Below are 12945 nucleotides of genomic sequence, written 5' to 3' on the forward strand. Positions count from 1 at the left end.
CCTAAAAAAATCACTATAACACTCGAAGTTCTGTTGTACATTAAATCGAATAACAGACTACTATAGCCGAATGAACTGACACTTTCATTTAAATATTCCACGGCATATTTAGTTGAAGTCCATTCGAACGTTTCAACAAGTTTCTTCGATTGGGTCATAGTTGAAATGTTTTTTATTCAGCACTTCCGTTCCGTTTGGACTCCTTTAGGCCATTCGGATCCCGCTCGCCCTTTTCCGGAAATGGCCGAGTAGTTACGATTACAAATAAACAGGCCACTTTCAATTTCACTTTCCATGGCCTATTTCTTAAAATCAATTTGAAAACTTCAGCAAATTTCTTTACATAAGTCACGTTGAACGTTTTATATTCGTCCCATCCGTTCCGTTAAGAGTCATATAGCCAAATGAACTGGCCATTTTCACTTTCCATGGCATATTTATTCAAACTTCATTTGAACGTTTCAACAAGTTCTTTTGCTTAGGTCACAGTTGAACGGTTTATATTCGTCACTTCCGTTCCCATTCGACTGATAAAGATGAATGAACTGGTCACTTTCACTTTCCATGATATATTTAGAGCATATCAATTTCAACGTCTCAGCAAGTTTCTTCACTTAAGTCACAGTTGAACGGTTTATATTCGTCACTTCCGTTGTGGTGTAGGTAAAACCCGTTCTCGTTCACTATGCTTTTCTGCAGTGGGTGCAGCTCTTCGTTAAAACAGTTTACTGAGGTTTCGCGAGTGCAATTTCCATTTTGATTTGGATGGTCTTTTGACTCTTGGGAATTTGTTGTAGATCCCAAAGACCCACCACGCGTGCGTGACATGAATGACGTCACGGTGTTACACGTATTGCGACGACTTATACCTCTGCCACGGGAGATAAGAAACCGCCGCCACTTCTTCTTTATCTCTGATTGCACCTTTCAAAATAAATGTTAACAATTATAACGTATATACATGGAGTGTGTATACATGTACATGAAGATCTAGATCCGGAACATCAATAGTGAGTATGATCTTTAACAATTTAATACCTCTCCGTTGAAGAAACAGAAAATCAGTGCCACAATAGAGCCCTGCAAAAGAGAGAGATAACTTTCATTGTAATATTCAAATTTCTTGAGTTATCTTTTACATGTATCAATGACATAAAAAAGTAGGTGTTAGAAAATTCTGTCAACAAAGAAGAAAAATAAAAAAAATCATCTTTGATGAAGTCTTTCTTAGTAGATACTGAAAAAGTTAAAACCAAAATGATTTAATTTTTTTCAAGGTTCGCTACAAATGAGTTCAAAATAACATGTTTCTTATATCAAATTTACTAAAAATGAAGTTAAAGCCCTTGGCCAAAGACGTTTTGCTGTTGTTTAGTAAACAATAGGGTAGCTTTAAAATTTATTATAGTTTGTGCTTATCAAATGTTTTAATATCAAATACGATATTACATGTACATGTTTTTTGACCGGTGTGACGAATTTTCAGCTCACGTTTTAAATGGGTTTTTTTTCTCATTGCCGTTATTGAGTGTACTAAAGAAACAGATAATGAATAATTATTTTTTTCATAACCCTATCGTGCATCTTCCATTACTATTTTTTTTTCTTTTTCAACATTTATTTGATCTTTTGACGGAGTTGAACATTAGCGGATACCGTTTTACTGATCCCATTCAGTTTTTGGATTCTAGGAATTGAGAATTCGTTTATTTATATATAATCGATATTTGCGACTGGTATTATATTTTCTTTGAAAACTGTATACTGGGATATATACGTCCTCGTTTTATTTTCGCCCCTTTAGCCACCACATGTCAGCAAGCAAATTTTAGACTGAATGAAATTCAATGTCTCAGATTATCTCTCTTTAAATACATGACTTGTACAAATCTCTGGGCGAATTCAAGATGGGACGAAATCATTTACAAGTAAAGAAGGGCGAAAATAACCCTGTTTACAGTATGCATTAAAATGCAAACAATCTTACATCTTACATGCACACTTACTTGGAACGAATTGAAGAACATTTCAAAGTAAAGTTTGACCAGTTCCGCTTCATCGCTCACACTGTCCGGCAGCCCCACAAAAACGATATAATGGACCCCAAACAGGGGGATCAGGACCAGGGTGGACTTGGCCAGCTTTCTAAAACATTCAAGTAAAAAAAATGTACGGGTCATCATACTGCTTCACCTTGTATATTGTTTTACTCTGAAACTTCATGGAATTTTTTTGGGATGAGATTTATATTCTTTGTACATGATATATAAGGTTTTCTAACTATATGTCAGCAAGACAATCCTTCTTTAATGTTTTCGTGGAAAAAATAACATGATTCGTGATAAACTCTAACAGAGAAATAATAGGATAATCATTAACAAATACAGATTTTGAATTCGCCTCTTTTCCTCTTGATGTTTAATTTTTTAAAAAAAGTATTTAAAATACATAGAATAATTTTTCCTTGCAACTGAAATCTAAAGAAAGAAATTGTTATATAAGACTAAATGTATCATTAGGACCAGATAAGTCTAAGAGACAGAAAAAGATATATTTTATTTATCATTTAAACATAACAAATACAAGTGTGTATGAAAATTCCATCGAAAAATCAAGTTGTCTGCCTTGTTGTGAAGATCTATATTTTAGTCTCTCTGGATAGGATAAGCGCGTGCGCTTGTATCAAAACTTTTATTAGACGTTGTCTTTTTACAGATGGGGCTATCCCCGTTTTTTTTTTAAAATCTCTCTCCCTCAAAAAACTCAATCACAAAGGTACAACAATTAACATAGTGTGATGATGAAGATGTTAATGTGGTCAGTGTCTAGTACACTGTATATGATATTAGTATTAGTTGTACTAATTGATTAAACATCTTAAACGTAGATCCATAGTTGAACGAGGTCTTTTTTATTTCTTAAAGCAATATGAGCTGCATTGTTCCTCTATACTAAAATGACAAAAATATTATGGTTTTTAAATTTCTGTTAGCCATATTTTTGTGGAAAAGGCCGTTAAGAAGCATTATTTGGAGCAAAATTGAATTATTGTCGTCCTGTACAAAAATTGATTTGCTATATATATTCCTTAAAAGAGAAATATTTCCTTTGACAAAAATTAATAATTTTTTCAAATCTCATTTATCATAAAACTTTAAGTTATATGCAGGCTTATCATACTAGCAGGTTTTTGCAGCAAAATAAAATTCAAAAAATACAGCGCATATTGCTTTAATTTATTCTTTATCCCCATGCTTTACTGCCAAAAACAGAATGCTAGAACAATCGCTGTTTTCAAGTTAGTAAATGTAAAGTGAAAATCAAGAAAGTCCTTAGTGGGTTAAACACAGAATGGAACATTGATTACTCATGGAACAAATTAAAACATTAATTAATTGCAGTAAAAGGACAATTAATTAATCACAGGGAAAAAAACTTAAGGCAGAAAATCACAAAAAACATAAATTTTCGGACTTGTTGAAACATGAACTATTCACTCAAAACAAAACTACAATGTCTTACAATTTGAAGCGGCTGGATGATCAATCAATCATATTTAAATCGCTTAAACCAAACAGTTTTTAATATAATTATTTTTTTATATATTCATGTAATTTATAAATCTGTTGAGTTAAAAATGAATTTCTTGACCTTTCAAATATGAATATCTCTTTGGGACTCTTCTTTTTGAGAAGGTTATAAAAGTCTCAAATTGAGTATGATTGACCATTCCTGCCTTTTAAGACAAGTTTCATAAGTAGGTGATGGAGTCACAAAGCGTGTAATTGTATAAGTTCATTGTACCACCAACACCAGTACCAAGTTAAGGTAAATTTTCTATTAAAATCAAAGAAATAAAGAAGCATGCATACATGTACTTCGGGTTCCATTTAGTTATATGTAACTGGTCCTTTTTCAAATAAGATTAAGGAGGCTGGATAGTCGACAAATTAACCATAGATCTGCCTTAAATTTTAAACATGACATTTTTGGCCGTGAACTCTCACATGGTAAAGCCATAATCCAAATACTTCAGCTTTAAAGCTTGAACATTTTTCTATATACAGTGTAGATATATAGAGCTCTTCAAATAAAGGAGATAAATACATGTATAACGTAAAAATGGCCACGTCCATCGAGTCCTCTTAATTTGGCCTTTATTTGAAATGAACATGCAATTCTACAACTCAACTACACGAAACAACGTGTAAAAGTTAAAATAGTGAAGTTAAATAGAGACTACAAAGAGACTATTTGTCAAATAGAAATAAAAATTGTCTCTACAACACAAAAAGTACTACGTTATTTGTGAAATTAGAAAAAAAATGAAACATATATTTTGTACTTATCAACACAATGAGCAAGACCTGGAATTAGAGGAATTTGTCTAATCAAACAGGTAGTAAATCTGTCTAAAAAGTCGATAATCATTATTCAAAAGAGTGTTATTCTCTCTCACCCATGAATATCAATTTTTTTACTACAAGTAAATGGGATAAATTTATCATGCATATTATTTATAATATGTACAACCTAAAATAGTTACGGTGTCATATAAACATGCATTTCTTAGTAAAATTCAATTCAGTAATGATAAGGAAAATTTTACTTACTTGTACCTGAATTTCTTCGTTTCATTTGCATTAAATGCGTTTAGCTTGGTGAAGAGTATTCTAATAATGTTGATGAAAATCACAAAATTAACCTGTCAAAAATGAGACATTTTTACTAAAATAATTGACTTGATAATGCTAGCTATGCATGTTTCCAAAAAAATGTGTTACCTCTTATTAAATATTAAAGGGTACCTGCAGTGCCGGTCAGTTTTTGATATAATGAAGATCTATGTGTAAAAACATCATCCTGAAAATTTTACAGCGATCGCATAAGTAGTTTTCGAGATATTTGGGGAAAACCCGATTTCACACCTGAACGAGTTTTGAATCAAGCCGATTTGGCGCGAGATGAACTGTGACGTCACGGGGTCAACGCGACTGTATGAGAAACAGGAATATCGTATGAAAACTGTTCGTTTTCTTGCATTGTTTTATCGATATATGAACATTTTTTCTGTTGTTTTATTTCTTTATCAACCCTGGATGACTAAATATACTGTTGTTTGAGTTTAAACCCGTTTTTTATCGAACAAAAATGCCGAATTCGGAAAATTGTTTACTTCATGAATTTAGTCAAATATGTGTAACACATTTTGCATATAAATGCACGGCATATGTAGCAAAATGGCAATTAATCAAACTTTTGTTTTAAGAAACATATTTTGTTAATATTGTCATTCTTTCGAATGATGTTTCCGTGACATTATTAACTGATTAATAATATTGATAATACATATTTCGTAAAAGGTAACGTGGGGTCTATTCCTCGTATAAGGCATAAAATTACAAATGATTTCGCCCGATTATTCAATAATAATGATATAGGACTAATAACAATCAAAATAGTATGCATTCTTTAACAAACAAACACGGGATTATAAACAGATCAAGGCGAAAGTCCAAGATGGCTGCATGATAAGGTCTGTCTCGTATTCTTTTAAAAAAATACGATAATGGAATTTCATTTTACATTTATTTACATCCTTTGTCAAAATGTTCAAGTTTATTCAGATTTCATAATTATTCGCTGTCAGTATAACAATTTAAGTAATGTGGAGTTAAAGCGTTAATTAAATTGCTGACCATCGCGCTCGAAAGAAAGTTGCACTTGATTAAATAAGAAATTTAGACCAACGTAAATGTAATTACTTCCGAAATAATTACTTGATCACATAAAAAAAAGGATTAAATTGCTGAATTGAAAATTTGGTCATTATTTCAGTGATTAGATAAGTAACAATAAAGGCAATTACTTCGAACATTAGTTTTACTATTTGATACTCTTTAATCACTGATTGACAGACTATATACAGGTATTAGCTTACGAATGCTTGATTCACACAGTCTAATTCATTTTTCTTTTTTATTGTTTAACAATCGAGTAGCTAATTATACACAATTCAATTTACCAGTCCAGAGGTGTGAAACCCTCTCTTTGTTCACCAGAGTCGTGTACCATGTGTATACATACCCCATATACACGTGTGTCTGGAGCAGTGGCTTCGTTAGTTTACCTGTTTACCTGTGTCATTGTCTCGGATCACTCGTGTGTGAAAGGATATTATGTAATCAAAGAATGAATAATGAACATAAATCTGCCCATGCAAGCGTTTTAAGATATCGTATTCATCGGTAAAAGGGCGACGAGAATAGCAAATTTTAAAATCATTTAAATATAAATCTGACTGTAATCAAATAATTACGGATACAAATTTCTAAATCTACAATACTTAAAATAACTAGATACGTCAAAACATCAGACCTATATTAATCATTTTGGCTGAAAAATCGAATTTAATTTGTATAGCTTTGTAAAGAAATTTCCCCCTTGTTGACCTCGTGACGTCACTTCCGCTGAAGCCTCGTTATCGCCTAATTCTGTTTTCTCTTGATTAGATTTCCCAAAGCAGGTAAAAATAGCCACTTTGAAGCGGCGTAACTCCGTTATTTTTGCATCGATTTCGATGTGGATTTTTGCATTAAATTTTGGTAATTAAACTCTTTGACATATGTTTCACATTAGCTTGGCTGCAGGTACCCTTTAAGTAAGTTAAAACAAATGTAGCCTTTATTCAAATTTTATATTTCTCTTCCTCATAATATTATAGTAATGAATGTTAAAGACACATGAGACGTTCCTCAGTTTTAGATAATTTTCCTTTAAAGAGTATTCTTTCGTTATTTGCATTAAACCCTGTCAATACCCAAAATTTAGGGTACATTACCAGGCGATTTTTAAAGTTAAAGCTATATCTTTTCTGAATATTAGAAAAATATTATACCACCACGAAAATGAATTACGGAATTACGTAGTGGAAATTTCAAAATTTACAGATGGGAAAAAATAGAAAATAATGGTAGAAGATAAGTCACGTCTGACCTTAATTTGAATTATTTTCCACCGAAATTACTTGAATACATGAATAAAAATCACACTATCCATTCACTTTACTTACTAATTATGATAAAACCTTTTTTTCTTCTCATTTTATTGATATTATATTTACCACAACAGAAATCACGATTGGGCCACGTAATATCCAAAAATAGCCTGATGTTGGATGGGTGTTCCAACATCTGAAACAAAATAACATAAAATCAATGGCATTTGATTCACTGAATTTTAAATTAACCGAAACTTTGATGTTGATTTCATTAGACGGCATTGAAATTCAGATTTGTGATATAAATAGATTTGATGTTGAGCTTCGAAAAATAAAATATGCAAACATAACAAAATGAGCATTCATATACATGTACATGTACATGAACTACCCCGAAATTTTAGTATTATGCTAATAGATTGATTTGCATGGGATGATACTTACAAAACATCCTCCAATGTTGCCCTCACTATCACCCAGGGAATAACACACACAAGCTGAGAGGCTAAATATCAAAATATAAAACAACTGATTGTCATACGTACAACATTGAATCTGTCTTACCGTGTCTAATATTAAACAAAGATTATATCAAAATGTTTGGCATATTTCCGGTACTCACAAACCATAATTATACATTGTGCTTTATAGGAATTTCACATACCAATTTCACGTAAAATTCGAATGAAAAAAGAGCATTGGGAAAACTCACGAGAAGTAATATTGATGTTTACTGCGATACTGCTATATTATAGGTATTATATGTTATCATTTTGTGAAATACTGTAAACAGAGAAATATTCGCCCCCGTTTTAATTTTTATCCTTTCGCCCTCGTTTTCAGCGAGCGAATTCAAGACTGGGCGTACTTTAATGTCTCATAATATCTCTCTTTTAACACAACTGTTTCTGGGAGAATTCAAGACAGGGTGAAATTGTTTGCAAATGTAGAAAGGCGAAAATTACATGGGGCGAAAATAACCTTGTATACAGTATAACGTGAAGACGAACATTTTCATTTGAAATTCACGTACATTTTCTTTTTAGTTAAATTCTTATTATAAACTATTTAATGCATTCCAGATGTACTCAGACTGTTGCCTTAAATTAGATTCATGCCTTACATTTGTTATATATATTCCTTTTACAAACATTCAACTGAAAACACGTTAATCTTAATTCAAAATATTATCATTCAATCAAAATTAAGAGTATAAAGTATATTGTAACATGAACATACCCCACCCAAACAAGACCAGCCATTTGACGCCACTGTTCTCCGAGAAGATCGCAACGGAAACCAACATGTGCAAATACAAGCCTTCTACTAAGATCCACATGTAATTGGCGCCCAGAAAATAGTAGAACATCGTGAAGAAAAATTTGCATTCCCAATGCTGGAAAAGAAGGAGAAACTAATTTAAAATAAATGCGATTTATAATCATATTAAAGCATAAAATATGTATACCATCGGCCATGTTTCCTTCATATGACCTATCTTGATTTTTTTTTCTACCAGACTCTACTCCGTTCTGAGTATTTTTTTTTTTTTGCAAGTTTGAAAGGTGATTATTGTTACGGCAGTTTACATGTAAGAACATGTGTTGTGCCAATGTAAATGTAGCGCTATTGTCCCCTATCAAAATATATATTACACCTGCCACATGTACATTAAAACACAAAGTATAATGTATTCAAAATTGCTTCTTCTGTATTTTCTTTAGAAATAAAATCCTGACTCCGGTTATCGTTCTGTCAGATTTAAAAACTTCTTTAAAAAATAGTCAAATGTTTACATTCCGCCACATGATTTTGTAAGAAAAACGTTTCCCCATATTAAAGGAATTAAAGTCGTGCTTCTGTTTTGTCAGACATCGTATGTAGGCGTTTATAAGATGTCCAGGTTCTCCAGGAAAAGAAAATCAATCCAATTATCCCACTCTAATGTTAAATAAAAGGTTGTAATTGATATTTATAGAGAATAAATCGAAAAGAGAGCTTACAGATCCTTCACTTTTGAATTCCACCAATCCATTGGATGATTCTGTGACGTCAATTGGGAAACCTACTCCACTGACCAATAAATTTTCCTTCATGAATGAGAACGAGGCTCTAATCATAAAAGATGCAAATAGGTTGATGTGGATGGTCGTCCGAGGGCAACGAAGTTTTCTGTTTCAAGACAAAAAGACGGGTAATGTAGTAATTCAAAGTTTACAACAGAGCATATTGCTCATGCACAAAAATTTAACGATGTTATAATAACTTAACATGTACAGAAAGTAAAATTGTATCAAAATTTTAAATTGGACGGATTTTTTTTAATACCAATGCATAAAAAAAACTCAGACAAGAAATATACAGATGAATAGAGAGAAGGATTTTAGAGAGAGAGAGAGAGAGAGAGAGAGAGAGAGAGAGAGAGAGAGAGAGAGAGAGAGAGTCATAACGATTTATCAGTTCTGAGGGTACGACTACCTTGGTTTTCAATATTTGAAAGTTTCGGTTTAATTAAGACAGAAGAATTTATGAAATGTTAAATATCTTCAAACTGTTTCTTTCATAAAAGAACCACTGATGGGGTCGTACCTGAACATTAGCATAATGACGGTTGCCAGGAGCAACGACACTAGCGACACCCCGTATCCAATGTTGTACATAAGGGTAATGGACGGCATGTGATCCTAACAGAAAAAAATTAAAAGAGCATTTACTTTAGCTTATTTTCGATCATACAGGGCTTTAACTGAACATTGGAAGGAAATGATTACCCAGTACATCACTGAAAAAACTTTGCAACTGGTTAGCTGTGCACAATTTAAGAAAATACTAGATCGGTTGAAATTTTGACGAAAACAATCAAAATTGTCCACTAATTATAAATTCAAAAAAACAGAAAACCATTGGGTTTTTTTTTTAATAAAAAATTATTTTAACTGAAATCATTTATTGTTACAATAAGGCCAATGATGTGCATACCACTGCACTTTAAAATCAAACAGACAGATACATGTATATTATTTACATGCACAAGAGTACAGATACGACTGCACAACTCATGTACTTTTAAATACATGTATAAGTCATATGATTTGATAAATAAATGAATCAAACATAAGTTTTACCAGTTACAATATAAATAATGTTTGTATTTGCCCGATAAACCATCTATTTTACTATTTATATAAATTTATCAGATAAACTACATTGATAACCTCAATATATTTATTTCCGACCAAGTGGCCTGATTGATAATTTAGATTAACAGTACATCTGTTTTATAATAGTTTCATCTCACTAACCATCCAATATCTTGTGTATAATCGAATGAAATGTTACGTACCTCTATAAGTTTGGGCACAACTGTGATTCCGGGATTGATTATGACGCATGCGCGGTAGTCGGACCATGTTGAATTCAGTTCCGGTATGAAAAGCCATGTTCCGTTTCCGGTACAGTTTCTATATGCTTTGGCTTTTAAAAAAAAGATTATAAAGTATACAATTTTTTTGTATTAATTTTTTAAAATTACGTGTCTTAAAAAAAAAGTCAAATTAGACATCATGGCAAATGACGTAATTGCATAAAATGATGTCATTATATACATGCACACTTCATCAATGCTGATATTCAAAAATATTTTACTTGAACTACTATGCTTTGGATTGTGTTTTAAAGCTATAGCCATTTTTTAGAGTAAGAATGGCGCAGCAATGTTCAGTTGGTTGTATACTAAGTCTTTCTTCCTTTAAACAAAGAACAGCTAATTGACAAAATTCCATGTATTTGCTGTAGAGTTTAATCAATTTTTCAACAAAATGTTATTAGATTTTTCGCTGCTGAGATATTTATTAAATTCATTAAATTTCGAAGATGAAAGTATGAAAATAATATCTGTTTACCATCAAGCTTCATCAATTTATAGTATCAAATTCGAAAACCTTCCCTTTTCAATGGAGGGAAAGGTTGGAGAAATCACCCAGTCAAAAAAAAAGAAAAGAAAAAGATTACGGCTAGAACAAGTCTGAATGTGGTTTACATGCATATAAATACCTGCAGAGTCGAACTGGTTGAGATAATTCGGGCAAGATATGACGGCTGTTTCCCCGGCCTTGGTCTGCGGCCAACAAGCCAAGGAGTCCCATGTGGCAGGACAATACGACCCCTCTGATACTGCAAGTACAGTCAAATGATTCGGTCATTAAAGTTTCCGAGGGCTATGAATACAATCAGTGCTATGGAAATATTTTGCCAAATCATTACAGATTGTTATGGTAAAATGTCACGCCAGTTATTATAGATTGCTATCATGGTAAAATGTCAAGAAGTATAATAGCATAATGACATTATAGAGTTAAGTTGAAAGAATTATTACACACTGTTATCGTTAAGTTTTTGGAAACATGGCAGATTGCCATAGTGAAGTTTTCAGAACCATTACTGATTGTTTATTTAAGTTTAATCTAAGAATGATTACAATGTACTGATTGCTTAAGTTAAGTTTTGACGAATCTTGACTGAAAACTTAAGTTTTTAGAAGCATGGCAGATTGCTATGGTTCAGTTATAATACATATAAGAATTGTTACCGCTGTTATAGTAAGTTTTCACGAATCATTACAGATTGCTATAGTTAAGTTTTGTCAAATCGTAACTGGTTTCTATACAATGTAAAAGAAGACTTTTTACGAATCATCGAAGATGTAAGCAAAAGAACTATTTTCAATCAGCACTGTGAAAGGTGGAACTTATAAGACAACATGAATTATATTCGTTCAAGGTTAAATTACTGTAAAGTAATTACAGAAAATAAAGAAAAATCCAATGCAATCTTCCCCTAAATCACAAATATTTTCTGAGTTCCATATTCAAATATAGAATTGCCAAAAGAAACCCTATAAATTCTTTTAATCAATTTTGTAATATACATGTAGGTATGTACGCATGTACGTAAAGAAAACAGTTTGGAGATTATGTGATGTAAATATTGTATACATGTAGTTGAATATTATCGGTTATACTGTATTTGATTGTATGTAAGTAGGCTAATATTGTATAATTGCATATTATCAGTTATATTGTATTTCATTGTATGTTAGTTATATTGTTTATTATCGGTTAAATTGTATCCCATTTACCATTTTGATATTAGTATTCAGTGAATAATTGAATTGAATTTAATTGTCACCCTTTCAAAATCAGTTCACTGTCTTTCCGTAATGGTATATTACGAATAGACTTGACGCATGTTCAATTCCTAATAATCTCGATATTATCCCAAATGAACCAGAATAAAATGACTGTCTAGATCTTGAAGTCATTAACGCTTGCTCTCTTGCTTATAAATATAGTGACTGATATTCTTTGATCCCAGATTCAATCAAAAATGAAATAAAAAGAGCGAATTCCGATCCGTTCGAGTCTTGTGAATTTCAAATGATTGAACCCACAATGGAACTTCTTAATATTCTGCTTAATTGGAGAAAAAATTGGAAATCTTGTGTGGAAAGGTTGCTTTGATTTCTTTTAATGAGTCACAATGATCAATAGAATGATACATGTAGAAAACTGGAAAACAAGAGACGGATTAAGTCTTTGAAGATTAAACCCGTTTTTGCATTAGACGGATTTTCTTCTTTATCATAATGTACATATATATCCTACATTATTTTTTCTTGATCTTAATTATTTTTTTTTTGAAACTCACTGCTTCTTATTCAAATTAAATCAGATGATGCGATGCGTATATGATTAGTATGAGTAATGGACGAAAGAAAAGTAAACACCGAAAATTACTAGTATGAAAAAATAAATCAGGTTTACTATAGATTGTACCCGATGTTCAATTAATAAACCAAGATGAACTAAATTTAATAAATTGATTGCCTACTTTTATATAAGAAACTGAAATAGTTAGTTAAGATAATGACCATAGGAATCACTCCT

General features: G+C 31.7%; 1 protein-coding gene across 4 annotated transcripts in view; it reads right to left on the reverse strand.

The window, feature by feature from the left end:
• The window catches only part of LOC105346244 (secretin receptor), a 31374-nt gene continuing 18429 nt past the window's right edge, over positions 1-12945 (reverse strand). For 3 of the 4 annotated variants that reach the window (XM_034454802.2, XM_034454803.2, XM_034454801.2), the window contains exons 6-16: positions 11054-11173; positions 10344-10474; positions 9590-9684; positions 9004-9172; positions 8240-8396; positions 7445-7505; positions 7124-7193; positions 4614-4705; positions 2007-2145; positions 1039-1080; positions 1-924 (exon numbers count right to left, since the gene is read on the reverse strand). In XM_034454802.2, coding sequence (XP_034310693.1) covers positions 598-924; positions 1039-1080; positions 2007-2145; positions 4614-4705; positions 7124-7193; positions 7445-7505; positions 8240-8396; positions 9004-9172; positions 9590-9684; positions 10344-10474; positions 11054-11173 — 1403 coding nt within the window. In that variant the 3' untranslated portion in view covers positions 1-597. The remainder of the gene's footprint in view (positions 925-1038; positions 1081-2006; positions 2146-4613; positions 4706-7123; positions 7194-7444; positions 7506-8239; positions 8397-9003; positions 9173-9589; positions 9685-10343; positions 10475-11053; positions 11174-12945) is intronic. The other variant, XM_034454804.2, reaches the window with a different exon arrangement.

Source organism: Magallana gigas, chromosome 10 (assembly GCF_963853765.1).
Source record: "Magallana gigas chromosome 10, xbMagGiga1.1, whole genome shotgun sequence".
NCBI classification, from domain to species: domain Eukaryota; kingdom Metazoa; phylum Mollusca; class Bivalvia; order Ostreida; family Ostreidae; genus Magallana; species Magallana gigas.